Raw genomic sequence first — 16,634 nt, 5'->3', positions numbered from 1 at the left:
TATTGTGGCCCTTGCCTCATTTTTAGAGGAAGAGGTGTGCTCTGCAGCTGAAGACTAGGCAGCACTTTCCCCAGAGAAATTACTTCTGCATTCAACTGGAGATTCTTGAATCATGGCTTCGAAAGTATAGCGTGGGTAGATTGCGGATGGACTCAGTGTCATTCCTGCAGCGATGCCTACGATGGAAAACCCAGGCACCTTGTTATGTTTTGTTACATTGTATATAGAGCGCACGTACACCAAAAAGGTTTCATGAGTCCATCAATTCCCTTTCCCACCTCCCTTGTCAACTGAATAGGATGTCCCTATGCATTTCCAAAAGTGATTGGGAAAAGTGTATCCTGTGTGCACTTGCTGAAATATGGTGGCTGCAGAAGGAAACATGTTGTTACTACGAGGCTTAGTTATGTGGTGCCAATGTGTAGCTTCTTCACAAAAAATCTGCCTTGAAATTAATTTTACCAACACTCTCACTTCTTGGTGCGTTGGAAAAAAGGATTTGCACTCAATTATGGGACATCAGACTAAGTATCGAAAGAGAGTAGTAAGTTCCCAGCAGGTTGACAAGGAAACAAACAGCCATCACATTCAGGAAAGGCCGGGACAACTGACGAGATCCGATGAAGGCATTTTTTAGAGAAGTTAACATCTTGTCTCATGTGTCACCATTATGGCTCATTTTATGGTCCTTAGAAAGACTTTTTGGTATCATGGACACTGACCACTGCAGTGCAAAGTTTATCCATAGGGCCATCAGGTAAATTTCAGTGGAAAAGCGTGGATGGCGTATAATGGTACCCATGGTTTCCTGGCCATTCACAAGATACTTAATATGACCACCTCCTAGAAGTGCTCACAATCGGCCTGCTGTACAAAGATTCCCAATAAGAAATTGTAAATTACATCAAATAACAGTTTGCAATTTGAGATTTCCTATTAGGAACCTACTAAAATTGATTTGGTAGAAGGGGATGTAATTTTCACACCAACTTCTACCGAATGCATTGGTATTTTGTGAACAACCTTTTTTTTAATTAATAGGTCGGTTCACAAAATACCGATTCATAGTGGGTTGCAATTCAACCTACCTCATTAATATATATGAGGTAGGTCACAAATTGAGACCCGCTGCGATTGGTTTGAGTCACTGGCATGGTGGCTTCCTGGGATCAGCAGAACAACATCTATGTGATTGCTAATCAATAAAGTAATTGTTTTTTTTTTTTTTTAAACACAGCATAGTTTCATAAAAGGAAAATGGGATGCGTTACATTTTTAGGAGCAGGCAATGGTCCCAGGAACCACTGCTTGATTCTAAAAATGATTGTGTTAACATTCATAAAATGGAAGAGGTCCCATGGGGATCCCTTCCAGTTTGCGAATGGTTGCCACCGATATCAATGTGGTGATAAAATATTAATGTTTTGCATCTGGATTTCGGTAGCAAAATAATAATACTTGAGTTAAGGAACTGGGAAGCCTTTTACATGCCCTTTCCAAATACCGAGTCTATATTTTGTTTGAAACCTTAACTGCAATTCAGTAACATGTTACTGAATCACAATTTGGATTTTGTACATTTAAAAAAGCCATTTTGCAGCTTCAGACGCCAGCAGCGGCTGCTGCCAAAATAAAGTGGTGTGGCAGCGCGGGGCAAATTATAAAAAGAAATGCACTTACCTGCTTCTCCCGCTGCCACTCCGTCTGCCAGTCGTCTCGGTATTCCTTTCTTCTGGAAGTCCCTGGGTCAGCACAGGCTCCCAGGCTCCGCACCCAATCCAGACACTGTCCTTGTGCTGTGAGAGCAGTGCCTGGATTGGTCTCAGCGACCTGGTTAGGCGCTCACGAAAAGACTGGGAGCCTGTGCCATTTCTCCACCCAGCTGTACAATACAGCTGGGTGAAGAAATTCTAAGTGCGCATGTCTGTTGGGCCTGCCTAAGACGGCCGGCCAAACTGACATGCACACTTAGAGGTGCTCTCTACTCTTCATTCCAGGCACTGGCTAGTGTCAAGGGAGGATTGCCTGGCAACACCCTAGACTCAGCAGCATCGGCTGGCAGTGAAAAATAGAACGATAATACAATGGTTTTATTATCGTTTTATTTGTCAATTTTCAGTGGGGCAACACTCCTCCGCAATGACGCCCACATTTCACCTTTTTGCCACAATAAAATTGCTTTGTCATCAGGCCTAAGATCTCCTACACTGGGCTGAGTAGGGTAGTGCTTGGGGCCTTTTCCCAGGGAGGCAGTACGGTCATAGGAAGCGGGAGCTAGTGGAGGGGAGTGACATTCAAACAATCAGATAAACTCTCCACTAGCCCTGCATTGGGTCATTTGAGGTGCAAATACACTATTGCGCAGTTCAGAGCATGCATCCACTTGTTCTTAGGTAAACCAAGAATCAATTTCTATGACAACAAAAGACAATATCCCAGCCAGTGTTCCATAGGAGTAGTGTAAACTAACATAACATGACAAAAAGGGAGCAGAAACCACGGCATAGTTCTAAACAGGAAATTAAAGATGTTTTCTTCTATGGGAAGAGATAACATAAATAGTAGGTAATGCAAGTAGGAAGGCATTTACATAAAGCATAATAACTGTGTCACTGCTGAGAAATGTTTAAAAAGCCAGCAGCTCACTTTGGAGTGTCACCAAACCTGCCACCACAGTGTTAGCTTCAAAGTGCTCTGACCCCTCATTCAACACAATCTCCAGCTCCACTGTCAGTACATGTTCAGGGCACATTCAGTGACCCAGAGGTCCTGCAGTGGAAGAATCACATTTCTTCCTGAGAATAACTACTTCCTTGCTTGCTTCCCCAGTCTAGAGGCCTAGCAGCAAACTCTAGAGTTTCCTGCTCCAAATTCAGCTGGAAGCACTTTCCCCGATCACTATTCTGTAACTGAGATTACTTTACCTCCCAGAGTACAGCAGAAAACACTGGCTATCATCAGGTGGTTATCTGTTGCAGGTCCCCAACTCAGTTTATTGCTATTATTGACAATATATGGTGGCGGATGTATGCATTGGTAGCTTTAGCAATCCTAGTCATGGCTCACAATGTTCAGAGCTTGTTGTTTCGCAAGGCCAATTGTTCATGACAAGCGTTTTGGGCACTTTGTTAGTTATATGTTATATTGTTGAAGTCCATAAGTTATTGACATAAAAGAAATATTAAATAAACCTCAGATCTTGCTAATTCTACAGGAGTTATTGTTTCTTACTTGCACACTTAACATAATATTATGTGAAGCAACAGAGGCAGTAGTGTTGAACAAGCATAGCTCTGTACATTCAAAGTTGCAGCATCTGTCACAGACATATGGAGCAGCTTAATTTTGTCTTCACTCTTACACGTCTCAAATTGATGTTGCCTATGTGCCGCTGGTATTATGTAAAAACAGTGTGGTCTAATAATAATAATAAAAGGGCGGCATTTCAAATGTATTTCTGAAATGATCCATGGTAGAATAATAGAATCATATAACACGTGCTTATTATTGTTTACGATTTCTCATGAAAATGTAGTTTATAGCCACAGTTACACGAATGTGTTAGGATGTAACACTTAGACAAGTTCACATTTATGTAGCAATGATTACTCATGTAAAGTGCCCATTGCCCCTGCCCTAAAGATTTATAATTCAAAAATCAGCTCCTCAGTATTGTATGGTGCTGAGCTATGGGGCTTTGAGGATTTGTCATCCCTTACGGTTGCACAAAACAAATTTATGAGATCTTTAATAGGCCTTCCGCAATCAATGCCATTATTGCCCTTATATCTGGATTTGGGTTGCCAAGCGATTTCGGCCGGTTGCTTTTTGGCGAAGGCTTTGGACTACCCCTGAGTTGTCCTTGTATGCTAAAGCACTGCACGAAATAAGGGGGGCAGACTGTTCACGTGGAATTACATGGATATATAAGTTAAAAACCATCCTGATTGATATGGGGATGAGTAGCCTGTGGAAGGATCCTGCCCATAACCCATTTCCACCTAAAAAAGTGTATAAAGCAGCATACTGGAATTTGGTTAAGATCAAGCGCTTTTCATCCACAATAAGGTCTACTATGTCTAGGCGTTTTTTGGAACTTAAACATGAGACCGAGCTTGAAACTTATTGGGAGGTGATCACTAAACCCTATCATAGGAAGCGGTATCATCAATTTAGGGTGGGTTCCCTCCCATTAAAAGAATTTAAAAAATACTGGGACTCTAGGTCGGATGATAAATGCTCTACATACCCAGCACAGACTAAAACAATAGCCCATATAATGTTTGTATGCCCTGCTTACAAGCATCCTAGGATAAAATGTCTCAAACCTGTTTGCCTCAATATGGGCACTAGATCATGCATGGAGGCATTAAGGATTTTGAAAACTAATACTCAGGATTCAATCGTAATTGCAGTTGCCAAATTTCTGAGCTGGATGTGGGTTATCTGCGCTAAAAATATGAGGGACCATAACTCTAGACAGGTTTTATATTAATAATTATACAAAGAGTTTGGGCATGGGACCAGCATAGTAGTATTATTTTTGCTTTGACACACACTTCTGTGTCTGACAGTGTGTTACTTAGTGTGTAAAGTATTTTGATATACGATTTTTGGTGGTCTTATGGCCACCATTGCTTTTCAATATATATAAATATATATGTCTATGTATGTGTATATATGTATGTACTATTGTATATTTTCATATTTTTTAATTATCATGTGTTTTATAAACTGAGGGCCCTTTACTTCTAAATGTTGGTCGTTGACTTTTATATTCTTTTAAATTATGGACTTTTAATATGACCTGTTTTAAAAAAAGTTTTTGTAACTTTTTGTCTTTTATTATTGATACAATCGAAATAAAGACTTATGACTGACTGACTGACTGTATTCATATTGCTGAATTGAATTATGACTGTATGTTCACATATATTCAAATGTCAGGTGCACATTAATGTTTGCTAAGTTAGTGTGACCAAAGCCCTTAAGTTTTTGGAATTTCAATGTCTAACCATTAACATGAGAATTGCTTGTTTGTATATTCCTGACCTCTGCAGGTGCAGACCCAAGGCCTTATTAGTTAGTAAACAGGCATTGTTTGTTGCAGCAATAGTAAGATAGATGGGGAAACGTTTGACAAGAAGATGAGCTAACAACGTTGCAGATGAGTTGTCATGATGGAGAAGGGAATGCTCAAGGTTGATTGAATGTTCAAAATTTGGAAGCATGGGAGAAGTATAAAAAGTTGCCAATTGCTCCTATGGAAGCAGGAAATGTACAGGCGATGATGACATGGGTTTCCTTGAATACCTTGTGTGTTATTAGGTGTTGCACTGTTAGTTAGGATCAGAGACCCTTAGGAATTTGCGAGGTGCAGACATTCTTCTCACTGTGTGGCTTCATGCTATACATTCTTTAGATTTGGAGTACTTTGAGAAAGACTCCATTATGCTGATACCTGTTCCTTGCTTACGTTAGATTAATTAAGGTGTCCCCAAATTTAGTTTAGAGTAGGGTGAGCTAGATTTCTTAAATTTGCAAAAAATTAGGCAGGATAATCAAATTCTGCAATTTAATCTTCAGAACCTCTTTCTTATCTTTTGCATAGCTGCTACAGAGTTTCTCATATGTTTCTTGTTGTTTATACTGAACTTTATTAGAAGATTCAGATGTATTCTAGTTATGCTGTATTTTTATAATATGCTTCAGAGACTCAATTATATCAGCTTGTTTTTGAGTCTGTAATAAACTCTTTTATCTCTTTTACCAATCCTGGCCTTATTGTGTGACTAATTGGTTACACTGTTATTGTGATTTGAAATGTATGCTAACTTCCTCTTACCTCTCATGCAACTATAAAAGATTCACCAACCAGAGAAGACTTTACAGAAGGGCTCAGAGCTTTCTTACATATAAATGACAAAGAACAAGGGGCAAATTCCTAAGCAAACCAAATGTTAGTGGACCTTAAGGGATCGAATGTATGTCAAATCTTTATAACTGACACCCCCTCGCACAATCCAGAAATATAATTACTGAACACAGAGTACCCTCTAAGCATTCTGACTACTAAATTTCCAATTGGTGAACAGGAGCATGCTTATGCCTAGTAACTAAGGGCCTGACTGAGAGTTCATTATATGCACTTATAATTTGGTGGATGGGATAAATGTCATGTTTGAAGTGGAGTAACCCTCCGCCAAACTCTAAATTAGGTCCTATGCTACAGGTAAGTAATTCACATTACTTCAACTTTTTCTTGAGATGGCCCCCAACGTGTTCATAGACATCATTGCCCTATTCAAACTCCAATAGTTTCCAAAACTAACAACTTTGAACAAGTCAAATAAATTATCAGGACCTACCTATATTTGGGATGAGTGATGGCATAAATAATGGGATTGTGGATAGCTGATGCCTTGGCGATGACAGCAGGAACAGAATTCACGTAGGGCGATAGCACATGAGCATACCTGGAGGACAACAATAATTAACAGAGTAAGTTTCTCGTAGGTGAAACATACAATCAAACACTATCAAAACTTTATCCTTACAAATGTGATTTTAGAATTTGAAGATCACCGTTAATATTTTGTGTAACACACCTATGAATAAGGCTACCATGATTTGCTTTTATAAAAAACAACCAATATAGTCACTGCTGAGTGTGGTAACAGTAACATCTAGTATCAAACCTTTGAGACTTTGGCCAATTAGTACTGGGATTTTCAGTGGGTTATTGTACATTTCAGGTAAAATAATGTTTTATGCAGTTAAGTCAGTTGTTGTCCAGATGTCACTTTGATGCATTTTCATTTATTGTCCAGAATCCACTAACTCTCATGAACATATTTTTGTGCTCTTCAGCTATGCAAGTAGAGATGTGATATTTGAAGCCATCGTAAAGCATAGAGCAAAAGGATAATCAATCAATCAGAGAAGCTTTATTCAACTATGCAAGTCATAAAAGCATTACAGATAACAAAATGTGAAAATCAAGACTACAAAAATTAAAATCTAAGTTAAAACATTTGTTCAAAGAAACAATCAGAGCTATCATTATATTAGACATAACATGATAAAACAAAGTTAAAAGGCAACACATGCAAAGCAGTCTCAAACGCCTTGACAGACGTAATGGGCGCTGCAAGTCCTGATGTGCTCACTTGCACCTAGACAATATTGAAGAATTTCATCATGATCATTTACCAGCCCTGATTTGTTTGGAACATATATGCCACATCCCCCTAAAAAATGTAAACCACTGGGATGGCGTACCTGGGTGATGGATCAGAGTAGAGAATGTGCAGGGCTATGTTGTGTGATCTTGTGCCCAGGTTCTTACAGAGCTGGGCCAGCCAAGACTTCCACGAGCCAGCATCAGCAGGGCAGGCAAAAAGCACATGCGCATATGATTCTATATATTTGGCGCATGCAGAACATTTATTATCCCCAGTGGAAGATCATTTGGATGAAAAGCACTTCAGGGACAAGATGCTGATCTAAATTGGAATTAGAGTTTTCGATCCAAAGGCTTTTTAATAATATCCCAATAGGGCTCGAGACTCTGGCATGGTTTGATCTGAAGAAAGAGCCCCGAGAGTGAAGTAGGGTCATAGTGCCTAAACTCTTCATGTGCGACCTTTTCCCAATAGGATTCTTTGAGGCTATTTATATATAGGAACGTTGTGGTGGAAAGGGGAATCACACAGGTGCGATAGGCCCATTTTATTGAACAGAATTCACAAATGTCTCAGCCAACTAATTTTGTGAAAGCGATCCAAATTAATGATATCCCTTAAGCCCTCTGTGTATACTGCCAGTTCCTGCGTACACTATATTCTACACCAGAATAGAATTGGCCATAGTCTGGCTAAATCCATCAGGGCTTTCCTGCCTAGGTCATTCCTTAGGGGGAGGGTGGGTGTACTCTGTGGCAGACTAGTGATTGTGCGCAAAAACGCATTCTCGGCTACTGTTAGCTGGGTCAGGTTCTCTAGGCCCCACAGCTCGGCCCCATAGAGGACCATTTTGCTGTTCTAAATTTTAAGTGTCAGGCTAAGGGGCTTTGTCAGAGAGGTTTTAAATTCCTTTCTAAGAGTACCAGAAAACTTCCGGTGCTTTAATGCCATAACTTCGATATGTGACTTCCACCTCATGTCTTTCTGTAGTTTGATGCCCAGATAGTCAAAGGCATCAACCTGCTCCAGGGGTAGCCCATCCATCATAATTTCCCCTCTAAATGATCTGTGCTGATTGCATGCCATAAACTTTGTCTTAGCGGACCCCTCAGGAGACAGAACTCTTCATAGCGATGGAGGGCACGCTGCAATCCACTCGGTGTTTTGGAGATTATCAGCGTGTCATCCGCAAACATTAAAATTGGGATTTTTCTTCCAGCTAAGACAGGAACATCAGTGTGGGTCGCATCAAGGAAGTTTGTGACTCCATTTATGAAAAGAGAAAACAATGTGGGAGCCAACACACATCCTTGGTGAACACACTTTCGCACAGGAAAAGGATCGGTCTTATTTCCTGCCACCCCCAACGTATTTGTACATAATTATCCTCATGGAGGCGGACTATCAAGGAGCGTAAATCAAGTGGCATCCCCATCTCCTTCAAAACCTCCCACAATTTGTTCCGTGAGACCAGGACGAAGGCGGATTTGAGGTCGACAAAGGCAGCATACATGCTGCCTTTGCTGAGAGTGCTTGCCTGCCAGTATATAAGAACAAAATGGAAGACCTGGTCAATTGTGCTAATATGGCCCCTGAAGCCTTCCTGGAGAGGGTTGAGGGTGGAATTAGCCTCCATCCAAGCCTGGACCTTCGCCAAAACAAGCCTGGTCACTACTTTCTGTATGGAATCTCTAAGGCTTATTGGCCTATAGTTACCAGGTATGGATTTGTCTCCTTTTTTATATATGGGAATTATCTCCGCCCCCCACCAGGTAGCCGGAATAGGTGCTCCTTGGGCTATGGCGTTAGCGAGCAATAGTATGTAGTTGGACCATTTCGGTCTATCATGCAAGAAATGTCGGCAGGGATACAATCTAACCCGGGTGCTCTCCCACCTGTTAGAGCGCTAAGTGCACCACTGACATCTGCCTCATTAAATATCCTGCCAGCAGGGAAGGGATAGATCGGGAATGATAGTTTATCATCTGCTTCATCTTCGGCATATTGGGTGGCAAAATGGCTAACCCATACATCAGGGTCGACGTGATTTTCCGATGGCTGTGCTATTCCACCCCTGCCCCATTTAACCACATTCCAAAACCGCTTGGAGTTGTTTCTATCGCAAGCATATTTTAATTCCTGCCATCTGTCCTCATCCCAAGATGCTTTGTGCAGTAAATAACATTCTTGTAGGTAGTCCTGGCAGTACGCCCTCTAGCCACAGCACCTGACTTAATTGCTTCACCAAGGACTTTACAGGCACGTCTACATTCATGATTGTACCAATGATGTTTGTGCATGTTGTCTTTCGCCCCAGCTTTACTCTGTTTTTGAAAATGCCCACGTATTTTTAGAAACAATAAGTTGTGCAGCTGTGTGGGTTCTTTGGCCGATTTATGCGAGGGATGGCGTGTCTCAATCAATCTTACTGTACTCTCAAGCTCGCTACTTATGATGGATAGTGTTTCATTACATGCTCGGACTCTAGGCCATTTAAATCGGTGCATATTGTTTGAGACTAAAAGATCACTAGTAATGGGTAGACTAACCGATTGTGCTGGTACACTAAAGTCCCTGAATATGAACCGTGAGCAGAGTGGATCATGATCGCTCTCTATGCGTGCCTGAACGGCCATATCCTTAAGGGTGTGCCATTGGTTCAAGCTGACTAGCAAATAGTCAATGTAGAAGAATAGTAACCGTTGTTAAAAGTGTTTGACCCTAGTCTGTCAGAGGTGGATCAACCGTTGGCAGCCCTTATACCATACTCCAGACAGGGAGCTTTTAATTGAATAGCAGCCTCAGTCCAAAGTTTGATCGGATGTAATTGCAAAAATGGGACACCCCAGTGTTCATCCTCCTCCCTTGCTAGGTAAGTGTCCTCACTATCAAGCGGTTCAAATGTTGTATTTAGATCTCCAGCATCTACAGCTCCAACTTCCCCTGGGAGAGTGTCTAAGAGCCCGCCTAAAGCATTGATGGTTTCAGATCTCCGCCCCCAACTCAGGCCTCTAGTATATACATTTACAACACAAATTCCATACGGCCGAAACTCCACCATAATTGCGAGAATATCATTGCATTTTGAGGGGAAAACCTGGATCTATGAGGTGGCCTATAACACACTGGGTGGCTGGGATGTAATAATTTAGGTATCCAAGGTGGTACAGCGGCTCTATGGACCAGATTTCCTGGAAGGTACATATATCCCAAAAATTTTATAAAATTTTCTATAAAATTATTCCAATCCGGAACGTCGCCCCTATTCCTCAATCCAGCAATGTTCCAAGATAGTATAGAAATGGTGCACGACATTTGTCGTATATTGGTATTCAGCGCAACATTAGGGGCTGTGAGGCCTGATTCTTGATTAGACTGGGTCCGGATGCTGTCAGGGGATCCTATCTCAATTAGAGGATGCCCTGTTAAGAGTGGAGTGAGATGAGTGCTGGTGCATTCTATGGGAGCGGCCAGCGTACAATGCCCTGGGATCATCATCAGACCCTGTGTATCGCTTTACATGTTCACAAATATTCATGTAATCCAATCTAATGCAACCTCATCTAATGAATGGAGTCCCTTCATTCAAATAATAACCCCGTAACATCATTTCTGTTATGAAAACTAAAAAGAGTCTCCCTGTTCTTCATGTTAATTGATGCATAAATGTTCCATGAAGACGAGATTTCAACCTTCAACTCTGTTAATCAACCTGGGCAACCTGTTGGTGACCAGGACACAAGGCAATTTAGCATTATGTCTGTGCTCATTATGTATTAATATATTTTTTACATCTTTTTGAAAAATATAACTATCCTCTGACGTACTCCCAAAAAGTACTTATTTCAATTTTTACCAATGTAAGTACTTATGATTTCAAAATAGAAGCATTACTCAAGACTTGTTCCCCTCATAGCGTGTGCCATCATCCTGTTTCACAGCACTTCTTTGAAAAGCAAGCATAAGCAGTAGTCTGAATTTATTCAGATATTATGGACATTACTTGTCTTTTCAGAGTTCCTGCTTCCAAAAAATCAGTGAGCTCGTAGCTTTTTTCTTGTTTGTTCTTATTGACCAAGACTGCCCCATGTCTCAGCACATCCTCCTCTTCCTTTTTCAAACAGTTACTATGTTTGGTGTACAAAATGGAAAGTTGTGCCACATGGTGACCTAGTCTAGGACACCCCCCACGCCGCACGGCCACCAGCTGCTGCGTGTGCCTCCCCGCCTGCCTGCCTCTGAGCTCCGGCTGCCGCCGCGTGACCACACCCCCTGCCATCGAGCGGCGTGGTCTGTGCTCGCTTCCTGAATTGTACCGCTGTTTTGTGTAATTGTATCTTGCTGTATATTGTTATTTTGTCCCCCCCTGTTGCCTTTTTGCCGGATTTGTTCCTTGTCTGCCCCTGTCTCATCCCTCCCCGCTTCCCGCCTCCGCCGCTAACCCCGCCCCTTTCTTCATTCTGTACCCTCCCCGCTCCCGCCTCCCAGCTGCTCCGCCCCCCCTCGCACTTGGCCATATATGGCGACCGTGCGACGCAGGTGAGTGTGACCTAGTCTAGGACACCCCCCACGCCGCACGGCCACCAGCTGCTGCGTGTGCCTCCCCGCCTGCCTGCCTCTGAGCTCCGGCTGCCGCCGCGTGACCACGCCCCCTGCCATCGAGCGGCATGGTCTGTGCTCGCTTCCTGAATTGTACCGCTGTTTTGTGTAATTGTATCTTGCTGTATATTGTTATTTTGTCCCCCCCTGTTGCCTTTTTGCCGGATTTGTTCCTTGTCTGCCCCTGTCTCATCCCTCCCCGCTTCCCGCCACCGCCGCTAACCCCGCCCCTTTCTTCATTCTGTACCCTCCCCGCTCCCGCCTCCCAGCTGCTCCGCCCCCCCTCGCACTTCGCCATATATGGCGACCGTGCGAACGCGCAGCGGTCACGCGCAGCGGGCACGCCGATTGTGCGCCAAAGGCGCGCCAAAGGTAAGCCCGTCTGCGCCCGTCCGAGCCTGGACCGCGCCCAGGGCTAGGACCCCTGGCCCTCGAGGACCCCGGCCCACCCGCCTGACGTACACCGCCGCCACCCTCAACGCACTCAACACCGGCCGATTCCCAGGATGCCACCAAGCCACCCCGAGACGCACCCACGGACCCTTCAGCTGCCTCACCTGCAAGTTCACCTGCATCCGGACCTGCCCCACACCAGCGCCCGCCAAGCCGAACACCAGCAGCCACCACCTCAAGTGCATCCTGCTCAACACCCGCTCCATCCACAGACACGCCATCGAACTCTGGAACCTCCTCGACACCACAGCCCCTGACGTCGCCTTCCTCACGGAGACCTGGATGAACGCCTCTTCAGCGCCCGACATCGCCATCGCCATCCCAGAGGGATACAAGATCACCCGGAGGGACCGCACCGCCAACCAGATGGGAGGAGGCATCGCCGTCATCCACAGGAACACCATCCGCATCACGACCAGCACCGACGACACCTTAACGACCGCCGAACACCTGCACTTCCAGATACACACCGACCCGAAGACCACCCTCAGAGGTACCCTGATCTACCGACCCCCGGGACCACGCACACAATTCAGCGAGGACATCGCCGACTTCATCAACCCGCACGCTCTCCCCTCCGCTGACTACATCCTCCTGGGGGACCTCAACTTCCACCTGGAGAACAACAACGACCGCAACACCACCACCCTGCTCGACAACCTCGCCAACCTCGGACTCAAGCAACTGGTGTCCACCCCCACCCACCTCGCCGGACACACACTCGACGCCATCTTCTCATCCAGCAAAGACATCGCCTTCAGCCACGCCACAGGACTCCACTGGACGGACCACAGCTGCGTCCACTTCACCTTCAAAAGAACGACGATCCACCACCACCAACGACGGGTTGCTCGTAGAAGCTGGAACAAGATCACAGCCGACCAGCTCGCCGCTTCCCTGAGCCAGTACCCGCCTACCAGCTCAGCGAACCCCAGCCAGGCCGCCGACAACCTCACGAAGTGGATCAGCAACTGCGCGGACGAACTCGCCCCTCTGAGGACCCCGCCCAGCAGACCCGCCAGCAAGAAAGCCCCATGGTTCACCGACGAACTCAAGAGCTCCAAGAAGATCTGCCGAGCCCTCGAGAAAGTCTGGAGAAGGGAACCAACACCAGACAACATGACCACCCTCAAGATTGCCACCCGGAAGCACCACCAACTGATCCGCGCCGGAAAGAAAACTGCATTCAAGGACCGGCTGGACAACAACGCACACAACTGCAAGGAACTCTTCAACATCGTGAAAGAGCTCTCCAACCCCAACGCCGGAAACAACGACATCACCCCATCGCAAGACCTCTGCAACTCCCTCGCCTCCTACTTCCACAACAAGATCGCGGACATACACAACAGCTTCAGCTGTCAACCGACGCACGCCACGACCACAGCAACGCCGCCCACCACCACCCTCCGCGCCTGGACTCCGATCAGCACCGAAGACACCGTCCGCATGATGAACTCCGTCCACTCCGGATCTCCGACCGACCCCTGCCCTCAGCATGTTTTCAACAAGGCCGACGCTGTCATCGCACCCCACCTGCGGGACATTATCAACACCTCCTTCGACACCGCCACCTTCCCTGAGAGCTGGAAGCACGCCGAACTCAGCGCTCTACTCAAGAAACCTACAGCGGACCCCACCGATCTCAAGAACTACCGCCCCATCTCGCTCCTCCCGTTTCCAGCCAAAGTCATCGAGAAGACCGTTAACAAACAGCTGGCCGCCTTCCTCGAGACGAATAGGTCCCTCGACCCCTCACAGTCTGGCTTCCGAGCCAACCACAGCACAGAGACCGTCCTCATCGCCGCCACCGACGACATCCGAGCCCTGATGGACAATGGAGAAACAGCGGCCCTCATCCTCCTAGACCTCTCCGCGGCTTTCGACACGGTCTGCCACCGCACCCTAGTGCAGCGCCTCAGCAACATCGGAATCCAGGAGAAGGCACTGGATTGGATCGTCTCCTTCCTCGACGGAAGAACACAGAGAGTCCGCCTACCACCGTACAAGTCAGAGGCCACCGAAGTCATCTGCGGCGTCCCTCAAGGATCCTCGCTGAGCCCCACCCTCTTCAACGTCTACATGAGCCCCCTCGCGGCCATCGCACGCCAACACAACCTCAACATAATCTCCTACGCCGACGACACCCAGCTGATCCTCTCCCTGACCAACGACCCCGCCGCCGCCAGAGCCAACCTGCACGATGGGATGAAAGATGTAGCCGAGTGGATGACGACCAGCCGCCTTAAACTGAACTCAGACAAGACGGAGGTCCTCATCCTGGGCTCCGCATGGGACGACTCCTGGTGGCCCCCCGCCCTGGGCACCGCACCCAAACCGACGGACCACGCACGCAACCTGGGCTTCATCCTGGACTCCTCCCTCTCCATGACCAGACAAGTCAACACCGTCTCCTCGTCGTGCTTCAACATCCTGCGCATGCTACGGAAGATCTTCTGGTGGATCCCCACGGAGACCAGGAAGACGGTCACCCAGGCCCTCGTCACCAGCCGACTGGACTACGGCAACGCCCTCTACGCCGGAACCACCGCCAAGCTCCAGCAGAGACTCCAGCGGATCCAGAACGCCTCAGCCAGACTCATCCTCGACATCCCACGTAACAGCCACATCTCCGGACATCTGAGAGACCTGCATTGGCTCCCCGTCAACAAAAGAATCACCTTCCGTCTCCTCACCCACGCACACAAAGCCCTTCACGATCAAGGCCCGAGCTACCTCAACAACCGAGTCAACTTCTACGCTCCCAAATGCCACCTCCGATCAGCCAGCCACGCCCTCGCCGCCGTCCCCCGCATCCGAAGAGCGACAACAGGAGGAAGGTCCTTCTCCTACCTGGCCGCCAAGGCCTGGAACTCCCTCCCGACCGACCTGCGCTTGACCCAAGACCACCTCTCCTTCAGGAAGAAGCTCAAGACCTGGCTGTTCGAGCAGTAACGGCACCCCACCCACCAAAGCGCCTTGAGACCCTACGGGTAAGTAGTGCGCTCTATAAATGTCATTGATTGATTGATTGATGGTTTGTAGAAGAGTAACTTTCATATGATTTATGGTAGAGATACATGCGTATGGAAGATACTTGACAGAACTGAGATCAGTACAATCTTTATATGATTTTGCTGTGGGCCCTATTCACAGTTTGGTGGATAGGATACTCTTTCACAAACATGGCAGATGTCACATCCACCATCTTATAAGTGCATTGCACCAGATCTGAAAACTCACACAGTGCCACCGAGAATCACATGATTTTAGCTCCCTTCACATGGTCACCCAGTGAGGCACCAAAATCACCTGGTGGCAGGCAATATGAGCTGAAAACCAATGGAGAGAGTGGATTACCAGCTCATCTTTTGAGGCTGCTTACAGCCTATGTCCATTAAGGGGTGTGAAAACACCCCAAAGCACAAACATCAGCCTCAACAACCTTTTGTTTTTCTTCTATTGGGAAGTTCTTAGCATAAAGCCCCACTGCCTCCAGAACCATACCCCCTTCTTACACATTTTTGTTCCCAAATTGGCAGGTCTGTTGCACCATGTGGCACTTGCAATATGGTGGACAGTAGATCTGCCATACTTTAGCAGTAAAAGCCGCCTGCCAAACTCAAAATAATGCCCATAGTCTGAATATGTTTACAGGACAACATTTGACATTACACTTCTTGGGAGTGATGCTGACTTGGGTATCTGAGTACTCTAGGTGAGAGTTTGCATGTTTCCATACTTTCATATGGAAAATGCCTTAGTGCCAGGCAGAGCTGAAGCACTCTGTTATGTGATCATATAATGCTGAGCTAGGCTTGACTGGATTCGGACTGTGTGTCTGCAGTGGATATGTGAGGTAAGAGGTTTAGTTGTGGGACCACAGGTGGGATAGGTCAGGGGCTCTTTACCTTCATTTTTCCTGAGGATGCCTTTGTATAACAAGACTTTGCAATATATCTAAAATTATGAAGCACAGCCTGGCACCTCTGTTTGGCTTGCTGTGGGAAAGGCAAGCAGGTTTTCAAAGACGTCTGTTGTGTCTATAGAGCTGAAGCCCTTATTTCAGTTCAATGAGGGAGGGTGAGAAATGGACCCTGTATGGACCCCACCATATTTCTATTTTTTAAAGTTTAATTTCTTGAAAACAGCTTAATGGATTTACACTAAATCTCTAAAAGCATGCTTTCTGAATAAATATCTAGCTTTCTGCTAAATTTGGTGTAATTCTGTTCAGCCGTTTATTCCTTATAAGTGTCTAATTTTTCCTATGGAAATTGCATGAGGAAACTCCTGTTTTTTTTTCCCCCCACTTGATCGATCACCAAAAACATTGCAGGTAGGAGCTGAGCTAGATTAAGTTTTTCTTTTTGATGTTTTTGAAGATTCGTCGAATCA

General features: G+C 45.8%; 1 protein-coding gene across 1 annotated transcript in view; it reads right to left on the bottom strand.

Annotated features, from left to right (window-relative positions):
* Positions 1–16,634, bottom strand: part of OPN4 (opsin 4) — a 1,042,115-nt gene that overhangs the window by 171,463 nt on the left and 854,018 nt on the right. Inside the window, exon 7 of the mRNA XM_085615055.1 lies at positions 6,369–6,476. Coding sequence (XP_085471181.1) covers positions 6,369–6,476 — 108 coding nt within the window. The remainder of the gene's footprint in view (positions 1–6,368; positions 6,477–16,634) is intronic.

This window comes from Triturus cristatus, chromosome 1_2 (assembly GCF_964204655.1).
Source record: "Triturus cristatus chromosome 1_2, aTriCri1.1, whole genome shotgun sequence".
Taxonomy (NCBI): Eukaryota; Metazoa; Chordata; class Amphibia; order Caudata; family Salamandridae; genus Triturus; species Triturus cristatus.
This window is presented reverse-complemented; position numbering and strand designations above follow the sequence as displayed.